Raw genomic sequence first — 20515 nt, forward strand, 5'->3', positions numbered from 1 at the left:
AGGACCATGATGGACATGTCATCTAAAGAATGGGAGGGGGAGTGGAAATGGTTTGCGACTGGGAGGTGCAGTTGTTTATTGCAAACCGAGCGGAGGTGTTCTGCAAAGCGGTCCCCAAGCAACTCATATTCCGCTTGGGAACCTGCAGCCCAATGGTATCAATGTGGACTTCACCAGCTTCAAAATCTCCCCTTCCCCCACCGCATCCCAAAACCAGCCCAGTTCGTCCCCTCCCCCCACTGCACCACACAACCAGCCCAGCTCTTCCCCTCCACCCACTGCATCCCAAAACCAGTTCAACCTGTCTCTGCCTCCCTGACCTGTTCTTCCTCTCACCCATCCCTTCCTCCCACCCCAAGCCGCACCTCCATCTCCTACCTACTAACCTCATCCCACCTCCTTGACCTGTCCGTCTTCCCTGGACTGACCTATCCCCTCCCTACCTCCCCACCTATACTCTCCTCTCCACCTACCTTCTTTTCTCTCCATCTTCGGTCCGCCTCCCCCTCTCTCCCTATTTATTCCAGAACCCTCACCCAATCCCCCTCTCTGATAAGGGTCTAGGCCCGAAACGTCAGCTTTTGTGCTCCTGAGATGCTGCTGGGACTGCTGTGTTCTTCTAGCAAGTTGTTTGGTTAACTATCCTATTATCTCCTGCTGTGGCATGGAGTCAAATTCTCTTTGAGACTGTGAAATGAAATGTTCCTGTGAAATGTCAAGCCGAGTGAGTCCTGAAAGATGACACTGCCAGATTAAACCCACTCTTGTTATTAATAAATCAAATTAAAGGTGCAATTTACTTGATCTCATTGTTGGTTTACACATTGCAAACACATCTGTCCATGATAGAACTGGCAGGAGTGACTGGCACATGATGCTTGTGAAGTTTTGTTTCGACAACGAAGACACATTCCATTAGATGGTGTGGTACTGTATCCTATCAATTTAAAATACACTCAAGACACATCTCACTGCACAAAACTGTGAATACATGAAGTGTTTGAATGTATTACACCATAATCACTGAATCTATAATGTAAAAATGTGACGGGTTGCATTCCCATTATCGTCTTGCCTATCATTTTGTCCACAGGATAGATAGTTCATGACCCACGCAGAATCCATTTGAACTGCTTGAGTGCTCAATTCTAGTACTCTTCCTGCCCATCTGACTTATGGGAAGGGCACGAGGTAAAACTCGAATGGCCTCTAGAATCTGAGGAAGTGATCCTACTTTTTGGGCTTCCTTTGGCCCAGACTGTCTGACTGATCTTGGCATTCCTACACCCAATACGCCTGACCCTGAAGCTGCACATCTGTTGGGGCACCCTTATCTTCTAGATACAGCTCCAACAATATCAACACTCCCTTTGGCACAGTTATTGAGAGTTACCGATTGGCAGCTAACTGGGCATGCCACCATCCCCACAAAGGAATTACTTACCCACTGGCAGCCACTTAATTGGCTTTTTCAAATAAAATGCGGCCTCCTAACCTCCTAATTTACTCCTAACCAGGCTTTTGGGCTGAGAAGAAAGGCCACAATCACCAACCCAGACAGACATTGGGTCACAATGTTACAGGAGAAGGCTACTGAGTCCAAGTTGGCTCCCTGCTGTGTTTCCTACATCTGTAGTTCAATAAAAGAGAACTTCACTCTTGTGAGGCTCTCAGATGAAAGGTATCATACAAATATCAGTACTTTTTCTTCTTCTGGATGCTTTGACAAGCAAACTGGGAACGCCCTATCTCGGTGGGCAAATTGCAAGCTCTGAATAAGCCAGCATTATTGACAAGGTGGTTGTCAAAACTACATGAGTAAAATCTCTTTCGCAAGTAAATAAAGAATAGTTAAGTATTTTGTTTTTTCATTACGCCTGATGACAATTTTGTTTCATATTTTAATGTAAGTTATACAAAAGACTAAAGACAATTAGGAAATGAACATATACTGCCACATAGGAAAATGAAATGAGAAAGTTTGTTGCAGGAGTTGTACCATGTAAATCAGAAATCAAAGAAAATCTATTATTCATATAATTTTTCCATGGACTGTGCAAGTCAAATATGAAAGTGATTGGAATTCACATTGATGTAATTGTTCAAAGGTAGTGTATTATTTATTAGCTCAAAAAAAAGGATAAGTCATGTTAAAATTATGATTCAAGTGAATGGCCTTACATCAGAACATCTGTTTCTATTTCTGCTGATGCCTGACCTGTTAAGCATTTCTCATATTTCTTGTTTTATTTTAGATATCTGGCAATCACAGCAATTTGCTCTTGTTTTAAATAATGTTGAATATTCTGACCATAAGTCTTAGCATTCTGTAAAATGTATCTGACAATAAACAGCCTGTTGTTGACTCACAGCCAGGCTAGTATTTCAGAATTTGGCGATCACACTGCAAACAACTCACTTCCAAAACTGCAAACAGCTTGCTCTTGGAGATCTGATTTCTTGACCCAACATGTTGTACAGTATAAGGACAATAGTTCTAAACAGGGCTAATGCTGAAAACTCCATTCCACACAATTATGTGATGTCATAAGGACTTGGGTGGGGAAGACAGAATATCTTAGGACCTTTAAGGGATCTTGTGTGCCGTTCTGAAATACACGTTACATGAGAGATGTGAAATCCCTGGAGAGGGTGCAGAGGATGTTCTCTGGACTGCAGAGTTTCAGTTAAGAAGGGAGATTGGATAGACTGGGTTTGTTTTCCTTGGAGCCAAGGAGACTGACAAGGGAAAAGATTGAGATTTGTAAAATTATGAGGGGTACTTATAAGGTAGACAGCAAGAAGCTTTTTCCTTTAGTGGAGGGTTCAATCACCAGGGGAGTAGATTTAAGGTAAGGAGCAGAAGCTTTAGAGGTGATGTTAGGGAAAGACTTTGTAACCCAGAGGATGGTGGGAATTTGGAACTCACTGCTTGTAACGGAGGTAGAGGCCTCACGACATTTCAGAAGTATTTAGATGTGCACTTGCAATTCCAAGGTATACAAAGCTATGGGCCAAATGCTGGAAAATGAGGTTAGAATAATTAGATGGTTGTTTTTGACTGGAGAGATGGGCCAAAGGGTTTTTTTACTGTGCTGTAAACCTTTGACTCTATGACACACCTATTATTCAATCCAACAGTCTTAGTAACAATGTTTCTCTCACTGATGTAATTTCTACTTTATTTGTATCAAGTAATAGACTTGTATTTTGTTCTAGAGAAGAACCTGTTCTCATTGGACCATCTTATGACTTTTCTCTACCACTTTAGATTGAATAGGCCTGATAGACTCAGTCAGAAAAGAAGAATAGAGGCAGATTAACACCTAACCCACACATTGGCAGTGGCTGTCATCACATGCTTTTATGATAATACTAATTTTGGGAGAATCAGTGGAATGGCTGGTGCAAATAACTCTACTCTCTAGATTTTAGTGACTAGATCAGTCACATTATTCAAAAACAGTTAACACATTTAATAACTAATTTTTTGATCTTTAGTTATGCTTCATGATTCCATTTACTGCAAAGCTGGATTTGCTGTTTCTTTTCACTGTTGTCTCATATCTGCTGAAGGTGCCATGTTACATCATTCTCAAAACGGACCAAAGAACTGAGAGTGCACCAGATGATGGCAGTGTTGCAACTGCACATAATGGCCATGGATTGTCGTACAGCTTAGTAGTGATCTGCAGTGAATGAGTTATTAAATGTGCTGGTTCCACACTGTGAGTCTTTACTGAATTGGAACTGAATGATGTGTATTTCTCTTTATGGAATTTTTGTTTTTGTCCCGTAGCTGTCATTGCTGTTTATGATTCATTGAGACCAGATGCATTTGGAGCTGAGTGAGTGTCTTTAGTTCTTTACTTCTCTTGATAAATTTGCCCACCATAGTGAAAACTATAACAATCTAGCCAGCTGGCCCTAAAACAAAACAAAATTTATCTTCCATTAGTGACGGGTCGGGTTGATTGGCATGCACTTTGGAGACTTCAACTTAAAACTATTTGGATGCCAAACATTACAACTAAGTAAAAGGTATGGAAAGGGACTGTGTATTGTCTTTGTAAAAATATATATGTATAAATATTAAGTATTTTGCTGAAGTTTATTACTAACAAAATATTTTCATTTCTACCAGGCCATGAAACTTTAACATTGCTCTTTTACTTACATATTTTACACAGTTGTTTTTTTTACCCATAGGAAGGAAAAGGCCAGTAAAGATTGCTTCTACTTTACAAAGCCCCCATTGCAATAGCAAGTTTTCAATCACATGGCTCCAGATGAAATAAAAGCAAAGTACTTGTAGATGTTGGAAACCTGAAACTAAAACTGAAAATGCTTAGCAGGCCTAGCAACATTGAGAAGTGAGAAACAAAGTCAATGTCTCAAGTCCAAACTAACTTTTCTTCAGAACTGAACTTCATATAAGCCCTCATCACGTGAATGAATAAAAACAAAAAAAAAGGATTCAAAACTCTGTTTCTCTTCACATGTGCTGCCAGGCTTGTTGAGTATGTCAGAAGATTCTATGTTGATGACAGATGACATATTATTTCCTGAACTTTAATCTGCTGCAAAGATTGAAATGTAATTTTTTAATCAGACAACTTCAGAGTTCATCAATGACGTGTTCAGTGGGAAGGGAAAACTTGTTCATCAACTGCTTTAGGCTAGCTTTGAGTATTACTGACAGAGATTATCAACCAATTGCTGAGATAACTCTTCTGAATATTCCCCACCGTTTCAAGTGAGAAGGCAAGAAAAAAATATATAGAATAATGGCAAAATAGAATTGAATATTAAAACAATTTAGGAAGAAGGGTCCAGACCTGGAATGTCAGTAGGTTTCCTGCTCCTCTGATGCTATTGGCCTGCTGTGTTCATCCAGCTCCATACCTTGTTATCTAAGGGTTTTCAGTTCAGTTTAAATTACGTGCTTAAAAGCAAGTACTTTCTTATCATTCAACCATCCTAACATATTCCAAAAGTGAAATACTTTAAATTTGAAAATACTAAGTCAAGACACTGGATTTTTTTTTCCCTAAATACTGCCTGTTGCTGACTGCATTACAGGAAGAAATTGGAATCAAAAATTTGGATCAAAAAACTGTCAAATTTTTACTCTTCAAATTTACCAACTGTCCTTTGGAGTGGAGAAACCTACTGGCTACATGTTTACTCCATTACATGTTAACAATAGCGAGAAGGTGGGGTTTTAACTGCTGGATCATTTTCCTACATCATTACCCCGGCTCTGCATCTGAGGAAAGATGAATAGCCAAAGAAGAGCTTTTTTTTATTGTTCTACTTGTGAGATTTAAGATTATTACATTTTAGAATTGCCTCTTTTTTGATTTTTAAGATTATGGTATATTGCTATTAAAGCTTAACTTCTAACATGTATAAGAAGTATTCAGAGGACCTGCAATGGATTCAGTCTGGGAGTAAACTGTGTGCTTGTTAGAGAGCCTAGGAAGACTTGGTATTTGATTGAGAGGGAAGTGCAAAGCATCAATAGTTAGAAGTAATGTCAACAGTTTCTAAATTCAAAGGTGGATCCTGGGTTTTTCCCAAGTTCCTGAAATGCATTATAGATAGTTTACAACTTTGCAATTTGCTACACCTTTACAGACAAAGTCACTGTATTCCTACTCTTTCATCAGAAAGAGAGACAGACAACTTTTGTTGGCTTACCCTGAGTGTCACCCTCAGGTGAAGGGGCAGGTTACAAAGGAGAGTCTTTAATGATAACCTCAGTGGTGTGGGAACTGAACCCAAGCTGTTAGTATCACTCTGTGTTGCAACTCAGCCAGCCAGCCAACTGAGCTAACTGAACCCTGCTGTTCCATGCGAGAGGAACTTGGAAATAAGAGTAACAGATTAGCACTGTTACCTAGAGACATATCTAATGTATTTCTATTATCACTGGGAACAGCATTGTGGAATCTATTTTCAGACAAAGCTAAAGGTTTCCCTTTAAACCCTAGGGTATCACAAACAGATAGTTGTTACAGTTTTGTCTATTCCGGTCTGTGGCCAACTGAGAAATAGAGGTAGGAAGGCATAGAACTGGCCAAACTATCATTTTAATCAAAGGAAATGCTGACTGTATCATTCACAATGCAAAACTAAGGGAGTGTTTAATGCAGATTGAAGACCAAGTTTGTCAGAAGTTAATGGAGGCTAGAATACTTGACTGTTGTGAAGGTAGAGGGATTGGTTAGAAAGACTTTATCTTTTTATTTAGGATTGTGGACCAAAATAGGAAAAAGACTACTTTAAACTAAGGAATATGGAAGGAGTTGCTGCACTCTTAAAAACAAGTCATTGGAACTCCATACGAGTGGTGTTTACAGTGTTGCTTTATTCAAGCTGAGTGACATTCACCCAGAGACAGATTGATAATTGGCTTCTGCAGTTAGGATTGGTTGTGGGGGCCAGGAGTCATCAGTTGACAACAAGTCTGTGACTGACAGGTAAATAGAATGTGTGTGGTAAAAACAGAGGCAGAAGTCTCCAGATTGTGACAGAGTAATTGTTTCTCTCTCTCTTTCTCTGTTGTGAAGTAACCAAAACCTAGAAGGTAGCTAACTATTCTCGATCACTATTTGCTGCAAGCTGTTGCCTCCATTCAGTGACGGGAAACAAACTGAACAACCTGTGTGTCAATTCTCGTGTGCTTGAAGTAGATACTAAAAAGATCTTTGAAAGAATAAGAAACTCACAGGAAGATTTGGAAGAAGCAAAATGTGGACTAGTGCTATTTTTCTCCATCTGTAACATTTATGCTTGCTTATCTGTCTGTTTTCCTGTGAGTGCAGGTAGAAGTTTAAGAGGTTAGAGTTTCAGCCAGTAGAGCAATATGTTGATAACTCATAGTTTTATTTGCCTGTGGTTAGAATTGATTTCTTTGTCATAAGTCGTAGTGAAGTACAAAAACTTGGTCAGAGCTTTCTGTTAACCTGTTAAGCAAACCAATAAACTCGGGACTTTTGTGATGATTCCAGGTGTAGTGGGACTCGTGTATCAGTGCACTTTCCCAAATGGATTGTGGCACATTCTGTAGTGCAACATGACAGTGAGAGAGTGTTCTGGGATTAAAGACTAATTAGTAAAGAAATGTAAAAGGAGGCAATCTACTGGATGAGTCAATCTGAACTCTTTGTGATAAGAAATGTAATTTATTAAGAGAATGTATGCATCTTCTGTAAAAAGGAATTATTTTTGCAGAATCTTAACGAGACATGAAAAATATAGGCTATGGTGAGAAATGTGGCAGAATCACATGAAACTCCCAGTGAATCCTTTCTTGATGCCGGGAACAACATGTTGCATCTTCCAACTAAGTTTTAGGCATTGAAGTGAGATTCTTGCTAGGCAGCGACAGTTGTCTTTTCAGGGGAATTGTTTTTTGTTAACCATCTTATTTATTGCAAAGCTTGACTCATTAAAATGCAGCTTTCTATGACACCACAGACATTACAAGCAAATGAGAAGGCAAGAATTCTTGTCATGGGAGTTAGAGCAGGTACCTAATGACTTCAGCTCACACCTTGCTCTGAAAGGCTTCCATGTTGCAAACCAGTCACCAAAATCTCAGGGCACACTTGATGGACATTCATGTACCTCACGTCCACAGACAACGACATCTGATATACGCCAGCCTCTCAGAAACCTAGCAACAACTTGAGTGTACGTAGCACATTTAGTATGATAAAACATTTCAATGTCCTCCATTGGAGTATTATAAAGCAAAATTTGGCATTTAATCCATAAGGAAATATTATGTTAAAACACAAAAATATGATTGAAGAGATACAATTTAAGGAACATGTTGAAGAGGGAAAAGGATAGAGGCAGAAAGGCCTAGGAAAGCAATTCCAGAGCTTAAGCCCTTACAGCTGAAAACATGGCTTTAAATGGTGGATCAATGAAAATTATGAATGATCAAGTGACCAGTACAAGAAAAACACATTTGTCTTGGAGTGTACTGCTGAAAGATCATCAATCTGATATTTTAACTCCATTTCTCTTCTTACAGTTGCTGCTTGACCTACTGAGTATTTCCAATATTTTCTGTTTTTATTGTTTCACAATAAAGTGAGGTTGGAGAAGATTACAGAAATAGGGAGCTGTTAGAAATAGGGAGGGACAGAAGCAAAAATTAAGAGCATTACAATTGGGTGTGTTACTTAACAGTGTGCCTGTATCAGTTAATGCACTGGTGGTAGGTGAACTGGATTTGGTGTGAATAAGTTCACAGACTGCAGGGTTTTATGATCTCAAAATTATGGAGGGTTTAATGTTCAAAGCTAGACATCAGTCAATCAGTGCTGTTGAATAAAAGGTGGCAGACGGAATACAATGTGGGAAAGTGTGAGGTTATGCATTTTGGTAGGAAGAATAGAGGTATGGACTATTTTCTCAATGGGGAACAACTTTGGAAATCTGAAGCACAAAAGGATTTGGGAGTCCTGGTTCAGGATTCTTTTAACATTAACATGCAGGTTCATTTGGCAGTTCGGAAGGCAAATGCAATGTTAGAATTCACTTCAAGATGGCCAGAATACAAGAATAGAGATAAACTGCTGAGGTTGTAAAAGGCATTGGTCAGACCATATTTGGAATATTGTAAGAGATTTTGGGTCCCGCACCCAAGAAGGATATGTTTGAGTTGGAGTGTCAAGGGCAGATTTACAAGAATGATCATGGGGATGAGGGGTTTGTCATATGAGAGCAGTTGAGGACTCTGGGTCTATACTCATTGGATTTTAGAAGGATGAGGAGGGATCTGATCGAAGCTTACAAAATACTCATTGCCCTGGATAGAGTGGACCTGGAGAAGATGTTTTCTCCAAAGATTTAGTTGAAAGATGCAACATGTTGTTCCCAACATCAAGAAAGGCGTCACTGGGATTTTCGTGTGATTCTGCCACATTTCTCACCGTAGCCTATATTTTTCTGATCCCTGTAAGATTCTGCCCAAATAATCCCTTTTTACATGGGATGCATACATTCTCTAACAAATTACTGTTCATATCACAAAGAGTTCAGATTTACTCATTCAGTAGAAAGACTAGGAGTCAAGGACATGGCCTCAGAGTGAAGGGGCAACTCTTTAGAACTGAGATGAGGAGGAATTTCTTCAGCCAATCGATGATGAATTGTGGAACTCATTCTACAGAAGGCCGTGGAGGCCAAGTTACTGAGTGCACTGAAGACAGAGATAGATAGCTTCTTGATTGGTAATGGGCTCAGAGTTTTTGGAGAGAAGGCAGGAGAATGATGTTGAGGAAGATATTAGCCATGATTGAATGGTAGAGCAGATTCACTGGACTGAATGGCCTAGTTCAGCTCCTCTATATTATAGTTGTGTGATCTTACAAAGGCAAACATGAGGGTTTCAGCTGCAAGTAAATTGAGGCAGGAGCTGAATAAACCAACATCACAGAGGTGGATATATGGGCAGAAACTCATTTCAAAATGTCAAGTATGACACCAAAGTTGGAATCAGTCAGATTCTGTGGAAGGAAAGACTTAAACGGAATATGATTGGGAGACCTCTCTGAACTTATAAGTAATCCATGTCAAGAAAAACAGGAAAATGTCCAGCAGTGATGTCCCAAGAACACTTCCAACTTTCCACAGCTATTCCGCAAAGGATATTAGGGCCATTATGTTTCTTTCACACTTTCCTCACTTCTATGGCGTGTGGTCTTCTCCCTATGAAGCTGATAATTAAAGTTGGAACTTAGTCCTGTGGCTCTTGGAAGTCCTCTAGGAATTCCCTTAAAGATTGTGTTAACTTTGACAATGAATGTTAGTTAATTGTTTACTATCAAGAAGCCAGATTTTGCTCCTAATGGCAAATTAGTTTGATCTATTACATTAATTTCTCAATCTTTCTATGTCACTTCTGCAAATTCATTGTCAGGATGTTAGCACTGCTGGCAAGTGCAACATTGATTACCTATCTTTAGCTACCCTTGAGAAAATGATGGCAAAGATTCTACTGAAAGTGCTGGAACCCTTTGCAGAGCAAATGCAATAGAGGAAAATCAAAGATATTCCGGTATTAATCACTAGATGGCGATCAGGACCAGGAATTCCAGTTTAATTCTTTCTTCCCCACATCAAGAAGAAAACCAATTAGAGCACCCCCATTTCTACAGAAAGCAGGACCAAAACTGATTCAAGAGAAGCTGGTTAAAATAAAGGGACCTTCCATTTCAATATGACATATCTGGTGCATTTACTGCTCATTCATCATTAACATCCCATCAACAAAATTACTGTTTGGTTGCTTGAAATTGGTTGACGAATAATAAACTTACTATTATGTCTCCGTGTTGAATGAACTGCAGTCGGGTCTGGAATATTGACATATCGAGTAGGTAGATGAAATCACATATATAATCCATAGTTAACCAATAGGGTAGAGTGTCTGGTGTCTGGAAGTTGAAAGCCCAGCGCACAGGAATAAACCAGCAACTCCAGTTCCAAGCTAGTCCCACCAAAAACAACCACAAAATGTAAAACCGATCTGAAACATAATATTTGTTAGTTAGAACAAATTATGAGGAAAAATATATTTCCACACTGTATCAATATCTAGAAACCATGGCTAACATTTATCATAAAGATGAGATGGTGAGATTTCTCATGTTTGGTAAACCTATAGACTTTGATTCTCAATTTAACCACTATTCTCTAATCCAGCCTTGGGTAAGGATAAGTAAGCAGTTTATAGAGCCAAGATAATAAAATGTGAGGCTGGATGAACAGACCAGGCCAAGCAGCATCCCAGGAGCACAAAAGCTGACGTTTCGGGCCTAGACCCTTCATCAGAGAGGGGGATGGGGAGAGGGAACTGGAATAAATAGGGAGAGAGGGGGAGGCGGACCGAAGATGGAGAGTAAAGAAGATAGGTGGAGAGAGTATAGGTGGGGAGGTAGGGAGGGGATAGGTCAGTCCAGGGAAGACGGACAGGTCAAGTAGGTGGGATGAGGTTAGTAGGTAGGTGGGGGTGCGGCTTGGGCTGGGAGGAAGGGAATCAATGTGGACTTCACCAGTTTCAAAATCTCCCCTTCCCCTACTGCATCCCTAAACCAGCCCAGTTCGTCCCCTCCCCCCACTGCACCACACGACCAGCCCAGCTCTTCCCCCCCCACCCACTGCATCCCAAAACCAGTCCAACCTGTCTCTGCCTCCCGAACCGGTTCTTCCTCTCACCCATCCCTTCCTCCCAGCCCAAGCCGCACCCCCACCTACCTACTAACCTCATCCCACCTCCTTGACCTGTCCGTCTTCCCTGGACTGACCTATCCCCTCCCTACCTCCCCACCTATACTCTCTCCACCTATCTTCTTTACTCTCCATCTTCGGTCCGCCTCCCCCTTTCTCCCTATTTATTCCAGTTCCCTCTCCCCATCCCCCTCTCTGATGAAGGGTCTAGACCCGAAACGTCAGCTTTTGTGCTCCTGGGATGCTGCTTGGCCTGCTCTGTTCATCCAGCCTCACATTTTATTATCTTGGAATTCTCCAGCATCTGCAGTTCCCATTATCACCATTATCTCTAATACTAGTTTATAGAGCCATATTGTCAGGCTTTAGGGAAGCACTTTAAGTGAGTAACTACTTAACTCACAAGGTTGGGGACAATTATAATAGAGGACATTTATGGGTTTTGCGTCTAAGAATTGTTTGGATGGTACAAGAAATAATCACCAAGGTAATGCGGAAATGTAACTATAACTATCACACCTTCGCATGTGCAGTTCAGTAATGCCTCCGTGTACTTAACCTCACATCTCTCTGAATGTCAAGGTCTTGAGCACAAAAATCCAATGTGACATTCTAGTGCAGCACTGAAGGAGCACTGCACTGTCAGAGGTGCTGTCTTTCAGATGATGCATGAAACTGCAGTCCCATCTGTCAGGTGAGTTGGATATAAAATATCCTGCAGCACCACTCCTAAAAGTGCAGGGCGCTCTCCCAAGTGTCCTTGCTAATAAATATGCTACAACGACAGTGACAAATCTGATCATTATCACATTGATATGCGAGGGCATTTGGTGAGCATAAATTAGTGGCTGTGGTCCCCACATCACAACAACGGCTACACTTCACAAAGTACTTCATTGACTGTGAAATGCAAATACCCAGTGGTTATGAAAATAAATGCAATACATTACTTGTATTTTGTATTTCTTCCTGTTTTAAAACATTTAAAACTGGCATTTTAAAGAAAAGAAGACAGATAGGGCAGCCTATCGCCTGGTCACTTTAGTGCTCAGCCTGGGCGAGTCACTATTTAGGGTGGCATGGTGGCTCAGTGGTTAGCACTGCAGCCTCACAGTGCCACTGACCCAGGTTCGATTCCCGCCTTGGGTGACTGTCTGTGTGGAGTTTGCACATTCTGCTCGTGTCTGTGTGGATTTCCTCCGGGTGCTCCGGTTTCCTCCCACGGTCCAAACATGTGTAGGTTAGGCGGATTGGCAATGCTAAATTGCCCGTAGTGTTCAGGGTGTGTGGGTTATAGGGGGATGGGTCTGGGTGGGATGTTTCAAGGGGCGGTGTGGACTTGTTGGGCCGAAGGGCCTGCTTCCACCCTGTAGGGAATCTAATCTAAAGACACTTCCATCAGAACTTTGTACTTAATTGGTAGGGTTGAAATTCCAATGATAGTTCGCCACGTGTTCACTTTGCAACACAAACCAGCATTTACACAGCTTTTCCGGAATTTATGAACATACAAGCATAACAAATAGGAGTTGAAGTAAGCCATTTTGCCACTCCAGATTTTATTGCCATTTATCAAGACCATAGTTGATCTGTCTGAGTATTGAATTTCAGGTTTCCAGGTACCCTCAATAATTTTGATTCCTTTGCCTAATAAAAGTCTAGTTACCTCTGTCTTAAATTTTATCAATTACCTTGCTTTCATTGTCTTCCGAGGTAGAGTTCCAAAGTTGGACAATCTTTAAAATGAGTCAGAAAACTTGTATGATTTCACCAGTAGTCTCTGTAACTGAACCATAATGCCCCATCTTTATGCTCTTTTCCCCTTGTCATAAAGAGAAATAGTCCATAGTCTGCTGTATCTGCAAATTAACTTCTTGTGGCTTGTGAGCCACAGTACTTAGATCATTTTGCACCTCAGAATTCTGCAATGGTCTTTATTAAAGTAATAGTTTACTTTTTTCAAAAAAACTTCACATTTTCCCATATCACGCTGTATCTACAGATTTTTGTCAGCCACTCAACCTATGTATATCATCTCCTTACATCCTTTTCATACATACTTTGATACACACCTTCATGTTATCTGCAAATTTAAGACCTTTTCCTTCACTCCCTTCATCTGAGTCATTTACATAAATTATAAACAGCAAAGGTTCCAGTACTAACAGCTGAGCCAATATACTCTTCATGTCCCAATAATCTAAAAATGACACATTTGCACATGTTGTTTTCTGCAAGCTGACCAGTCCTCTGTCCATGTTAACATGTTATGCTCTATACCATGACTGTTTTCACAATAGCCTTTTATATTGCATCTTGTCAAAAGCCTTCTGGAATTCTACGTATGTTACAACTGAGCAAACTGTCGTGGAGCAAGCCAGGGGGCAGGCTATCTTGGATCTGGTGCTGAGTAATGAGACAGGTCTAATAAATGACCGCTGAGTAAAAATGCCCTTGGAAGCATTGATCATAGCATGGCAGAATTTAATATCCTTTTTGAGAGTAAGAAACTTGTGTTGGAAACAAATTTCTTTAACTTAAAGGGAATTACAATAAAATGACGACAGAGTTAGCTGAAGTGAACAGGAGTGAACTACTAGCAGGAATGACAGTAAGCAAGCTGTGGTAGACATTTAAGGAGTTAATTCATGACTCCGAGCAAAAATACATCTAAATAAGGAGGAAAAATTCTAAGAGAAGGATAAACCAATTACTGCTAACCAAGAAAGTTAAGTAGAGTATTAAATCATCATAGAACCCCTACTGTGCGGAAACATGCCTTCAGCCCAACAAGTTCACACCGACCTTGGAGCATCCAACCCATACCCATACCCCTGTAACCCACCTAATCTATACACCCCTGAACACTACAGGCAATTTAGCATGGTTAAGTTGAGATAAAAAGCATATAAGGAGACAAAGTCAGTGATAGCCCTAAAATCTGGGATAAATTTAGAATCCAACAAAGGGGAACAATTAAGATAATAAAGATAAAGAAAAAAAACCAAGAGGGCAAACTAGCAAGGACTATAAAATCTGATAATAAGACCTTCTTTAAAGATACAAAAGGGAAGAGAGAGGTCAAACAGATCAAGGGCCCCTTAGGTAATGAATCTGGGAAGATGGCTTTTGGGAATGAGGGAATAGCAGAAGACTTAAAGAGATACTTTTCATCAGTGTTTCTGGTGGAACAAACTTTGAACATTCCAGTAATTATCAAGAATATGTGGGAGGAATTCAGTACCATCTTAATCTCTGAAGAAGTTGTATTAGACAAACTAGTGTGGCTAAAGGCAAATAAGTTCTTTGGCCCTAATGGCTTGTATCCTGGGATCCTAAGACACAGCTACAGAGATAGTTGATGCTTTACATGTAATTTTCTAAATATCTTTGGATTCTGAAGAAGCATCAGTGGATTGAAAAACTGCTAAGGGAGGGAGGCAAAAGTGAGTCCTACAAACTGATTAGCTTAACATTTATTGATAGAAAAGTATTGGAATCAAGAATTATGGAAGTAATAGTTCAATGTTTGGAAAATCTTAATCTAATCTAGAAAAGTCAGCATGCCTTCATGAAAGGGAAATCATTTCTGACTAATTTCTTAAAGATTTTCAAGGAAGTCTCAACCAGAGTACATAGAAGGGAACCGTGTATTTTAATTTGGACTTCCAGAAGGCATTTGACAGGCACCTCAGAAAAAGTTCAGTCATAAGATTACAGCTCCTGGTGTTGGAGGCAGTATGTTGTCATGGATAGATAATTGGCTCATGAGCAGAAACTGCATGATGGGGTAAGGGATTCTTTTTAAGTATGGTGACCAATGACTAGGGGAGCTCCATAGGGAACTGTGCTGGGACTGCAATTCTTTACAATATATATTAATGACTTGGGGGAAGGAAGTAAATATTCTGTACCCAAATTTGCAGACGACACAAAAATAGATAGAATGGTAGGTTGTAAGAGGGATTTAAACAGTTTTATAGCGATATTGATAGGTTACGTAAATAGGAAAAAATTGGTAAATGAAGCATTATGTGAGAAAATGTGAAGTATATAACCAATTCATTATTACGTAAGTCTGATACAGTCATTCATTCAAATCATATAAAAAAGTAAATCAACATCAGTGATACAAAAAAATGGGTTGAACACAAAGAAACTCCCAACAATTTTTGATTTATAAAAAATTCCCAAAATGAATAGAAGTGAATTGTAGGCCTTTGAGGAGCTGAGAGGGAGAGATGTGTGTGTTCTGATATCTTGATATTCATGCTAATCTCTCTTGATGTGGGAATCAGTGAACATGAATGGCTTAATCAATTTTCCATATCATTACTTCAAAAGATAATAATAAATTGGTAATGTTCATTTATGTACAGGCAGATGTATCTGCTTTTGTATTTGTGACGATGACTAAACTATGACACAGCTTGGGTTAAAACAGCACAATATGCCAAAGGTTCTAACATAATGACTTCTCTTGTACTAAGCAGCAACAAATTGGCCCAAGTCTCACGATCAGCGTTGGAACCCCTATTTTCAGTCCTCATCAGTCAAAAAAATTAGACATGTAACTTCCCACAATTTTATGACCAATCTTCTGAAGCAAGATCCTAAGCAAACCTTAGCAACATTAGTGAAGGGTGACTGTGTGGAGTCCACACTACCTTTGCATGGCACTAGCTGACATAGTCTGTCAAGTGTTCATTATTACATAGGAAGAGTTTGGGATATTTAAAAGGCTTTCAGAGAGTTAGTTTGTGGGTGAGTGAGGTAAGTGAGTATTTTTAATTCTTTTGGGGGACGAGGGTGTCTTTGGTAAACATTTGTTGCCTGTTCCTATTGCCCTTGGGCTGTGTGGGTTTCGTGGCTATTTCAGAGAGGAGATAAGAGTCAATCATTCTCATATACAGGCCACACCAGGTAAGGACAAGCGAATTCAATCACTAAAGTTCAATAATAGTCCAGAAGGAATTTTTTATCGCGACAATCAATTGTTGCTTCATGGTCACCATTAATGAGACCAATTTTAAATTCCAGATTAATTAATTGGATTTGAACTCATGTCTGCAAAACATTATCTAGGCCTCTAGATTAGCTATCTAATAACATTACTAATAGCCTACCACCTCCATTTCACTTCTCCAACCAGGTGAGGTGAGTGGGTAGGTTAGCAACTAGATAAGATGTTATGGTTATCAGTGCATAAGGTTAGTAAACACACCAGGTTGGACTATCTGGAGGCTGGAGATTCTGGGCCATTACTTTTTCAGTCATTCCTGGGATGGAGAAGTCACTGGCAGAATCGGTGTTTACTGCCCAAGTCTAATTGTCTTTGAGAAGGTGATAGCGAATTACCTTCATGGTATGATTTTCCTTCGGCTAACACCAGACTACATGTGGAGTAAACATAAGTCCTTTACTTGATTATCAAATATCAATGTCTCCATCAGAATGCAGCAATCATCGGCTCCCACTCAGTGGAAATATAAGTTTTGCCAATATTCATTCTTTAAAATCTAACAACATTGGGCACTACTTCTAAATTTGGTTCATCTTTCAATCTATGATGGTAGAATTATTTAATGACAACAAAATACCTGAGTTTTCAATGCTTTCGGGGATTCTTAACTTGTGTATGATTTCTTTAATTGGAGGTCTCTTGAATTCACAGCATTTCATGTCACAGTAACGTTCCTCCTCAGATTTGGTCTCACTAAGACTAATTTCTTGCTCTTCTTTTTCATCATCTTTTGGTGCAGGAACTTTCTTGGTTGGAACTAAGCAAAAGAGAAAAATATATATCAATATGAAACAATTGTTATGTTATCTTGCCAAATTACCAAATTTTTTTGAGCTGCAAGCTAATTTAAAGAAACTTAATTTGAAGAGTAAGCTGCAAAACTGCTGTGATATGCTTGAAAATGTTAGTATTGAGAAGGGGTGGGTATTATTGAAAGTTTTGATTCAAAGTCAAACAACCTTCAGGATGGAAGACCTATCCAATTTGGTAGCCATTCAAGTAGGGGGTTGCTAAAACAATGTGGTAATATTAGGGAAGGTTGTAGTGAGGGTGATTGACAGTGTTCTCCGCAGCAAAGAGTGAGAGTCCATTGACTATCTGGTACCAGGGTTCAGGACATCTGCTCAAGCCTGGAGACGAATTTGCAGTTATCTGCAGAGGAGCCAGGCATTGCGGTTCACGTAAGTGCCAAAGACAAAGGTAGAATAAAGAAAGAGAACCTGCATTGTCAGCTTGAGGTGCTAGATGCCAATTTAAGAAGAACAACTTCAAAGATAATAATCTCTGGATTATTACTTGTGCCAAAAGCAAATCGACATCAAACAACTAAGAAAGAAATGAAAACTGAAAGAACTGCAGGTACTGTAAATCAGAAAAGCTCAGCAAGTCTAAGAGTATCAGTGAAGAAAAATCAGAGTTAATCTTTCAGGTACGGTGGTCACTGTACCTGAAAGATTAATTCTGATTTTTCTTCACTGATGCTCCAAGACAGAAATGAATGCGTGTTTCAAAGTTAGTGTGGGAGAAGTAGATGTGGGGTTTTGGAGCACTGGTATCAGCAGTGGGGAAAATGAAATCTGTACTACCAGGATGGTCTACAAAAGCAGAAACGAGACTGCCCACCATGACAGACCGGACCATATAAATTCAGAGTGGGACAGAGCACCAGTGCTTCAATGGAGGTTACAAAGTGCTGATGATGTCACCTAGAAGGGAGACAAAATGTTTGCATGATAACCAGTCAGCACGGTGAACCAACTAACAACTCCAATGCAACCTGAGCTACAGATCTTTGTTAAAACATTAAATTTGAACTGTGTTGAGACCTGTATTCTTGTGAGCCACATAACTAAGGAAGAAGAAATAAATAGTGGGATGAAGGGATTGAATTTGGGAAGATGTGGTAAATCAAGACAAGAGAGAAAGATATTAAAGTGGGAAATGACAAACAAATCATAACAGAAATGGGGTAGAAAGTGCATATCTAACAGTGAGCCAACAGGTAAATGTTACAAAAATAAAGGACAAAATTCACTTCTGTTTATCCAAATTAGAAAGGGTGCGGAAAAGATTCATAAGTATGTTACTGGGCCTAAAGGGTTTGAGATATAAGGAGAGGCAGGCTAGGCTAGGGCCTTTTTCTCTGGAGCACAGGAGGTTGACGGGTGACCTTATAGAAATGTATAAAATCATGAGAACCAGAGATAAGGTGAATAACAAAGGTATTTTCCCTAAGGTAGTGGAGTTCAAAACTAGAAGGCATAGGTTCAAAGTGAAAGGTGAAAGTTTTAAAAGGCACCTGAGGGCAACTTTTTCACACAGAGGGTGGGGCATGTATAGAATGTACTGCCAGAGGAAGTGGTAAATGCATATAGAGTTACAATATTCAAAAGACTTTTGGATACATACATGAATAGGCAAGGTTTATAGGAATATGGGCCAAATGCAGGCAAATGGTTCTAGTTTAGTTTGGGAAATTGGTTGGTTTGGACGAGTTGGGCCAAATGTTCTGTTTCCATGCTGTCTGACTCTATGACTCCATATGTGACTGCATGGAGCATTTGAAACAAAACAGCCGAATTGACAGCGTTAATAAGTACAAACTGATCACCATCAAAGGGATGTGGCTGCAGGGTGACATTGATTAGAGCCTGAATATTGAAGTGTATGGAACATTTAGGAATGACAGGAAATTAGGAAAAGTTGAGGTTGTGGAGCAGTTAATTAATTATGGTGTTGCCACAATAGAGTTGTGTGACTTATGCTCAGGAAACCAGATGGTAGAATCAGTTCGGGTAGAGATGAGAAATGATAAAGACAAGAAGTCACTTGTGGGAGTGGTCTACAGGCTGCCTAACAGTAACTATATTGTACACTGGAGTATAAAGAAAGAAATAATGGATGCTTGCCAGAATTTTCTGATGATAATCTTAAGTCTATTTATAGATTGGAAAAATCTGATGGGCTTGTCAGATTAGAAGGTGAGTTTAAAAAAAGGTTTTTGGGATAGATACCTTGAATAGCATGTCTAGGAGCAACCAGAGAGGAGTGGGTATTATCTAACGAGATAGGATTAATTAATGATCTCATGAAGTAGATAACAGTAACCATATATGATCGAAATTTGGATTCAATTTGTGACCAAGGTCAGTGAATCAAAGACAAATATTTTAAACTTGAAGTGGGACAATTGTGAGGGCATGGAAGCAAAGCAAGCCGGACTAGTCTTCCAAATTAAATAAGAGATGGGTGAATGGAGATACAGCGGCAGATATTTGAGGAGATACTTAAGAATATACAGAATAAAAACATCACAACAAGCAATAACAATTGTAAGGAGAGGATGCATCACCAGTGGGTATCAAACATGGTATTGAACTGAAAGAAAAAGGATATCATTGTGCAAAAATTGTTGACAGTTCAAAAGATTGAACAGAATATAATAAACAGCAAAGAATTATTTTAACATAGTATTGAGAGAAAAGAGTCTAGAGATATCTAGCTGGCAATGTGAAAACATATAGTGAGAGTTCGTAAGGATATTTACAAATTAACAAAAGTTAACAAAGTGAATGTTGCTTCTGTGGAAAGTGAGTCTGGGGAATTAATAATGGAAAATAAGGAGACTGCAGAAGGTATGAATTGATATTTTTCATCAGTCATTACTGCAGACGATATAAGTAACAACCCGAAAAAGGCTCTAAGTCAAGAAATGGAAGGGAGGGAATAAGTCAGGGCAGTAGTATTAAGCAATACTAGACAATACTCTGTCGGAATTGTGGCCTAGCAAGTCTTTGGGTCCTGATGGATTTCATTCTAGGATCTTAAAATAACTGAGACTGTTGATTCAATAGTTCTAGGTTGTCAAATACCCCTAGATTCAGTGAAGGTTCCATTAGAATGGAACATAGCAAACATTACTCCTTTATTGAAAGAAGACAAGAAATAAGAAGCAGGAAACTACAGACCACTTAGCTTAATATCTGTCATTTGGAAGATACCATTAAAATACTATAAAGTTCAGGATAATGAGGCAGAATCAAAATAGAGTTTTGAAATAGAAATTATATTAGCAAATTAATTCGAGTTATTTAAGAAAGTAATGTGTGCAATAGATAAAGGGAACTGGAGGATATACCGTTCTTAGGTTTCTAGAAGGGATTTGATAAGGTGCCACCTCATATTAAATTGTGGAAAATCGAAGTTCACGGTGTAGTTGGTGCCACATTAACTATAGAA

At 39.4% G+C, this 20515-nt stretch overlaps 1 protein-coding gene across 3 annotated transcripts in view; it reads right to left on the reverse strand.

Moving 5' to 3' along the window:
- LOC125451905 (cyclic nucleotide-gated cation channel beta-3-like) overlaps positions 1–20515 on the reverse strand; it is a 132246-nt gene that overhangs the window by 89655 nt on the left and 22076 nt on the right. For all 3 annotated transcript variants that reach the window (XM_048529640.2, XM_048529641.2, XM_048529639.2), the window contains exons 5-6: positions 16854–17033; positions 10344–10552 (exon numbers count right to left, since the gene is read on the reverse strand). In XM_048529640.2, the coding sequence (XP_048385597.1) occupies positions 10344–10552; positions 16854–17033 (389 nt within the window). The remainder of the gene's footprint in view (positions 1–10343; positions 10553–16853; positions 17034–20515) is intronic.

The sequence above is a fragment of the Stegostoma tigrinum genome, chromosome 5, assembly GCF_030684315.1.
Source record: "Stegostoma tigrinum isolate sSteTig4 chromosome 5, sSteTig4.hap1, whole genome shotgun sequence".
Lineage (NCBI taxonomy): Eukaryota > Metazoa > Chordata > Chondrichthyes > Orectolobiformes > Stegostomatidae > Stegostoma > Stegostoma tigrinum.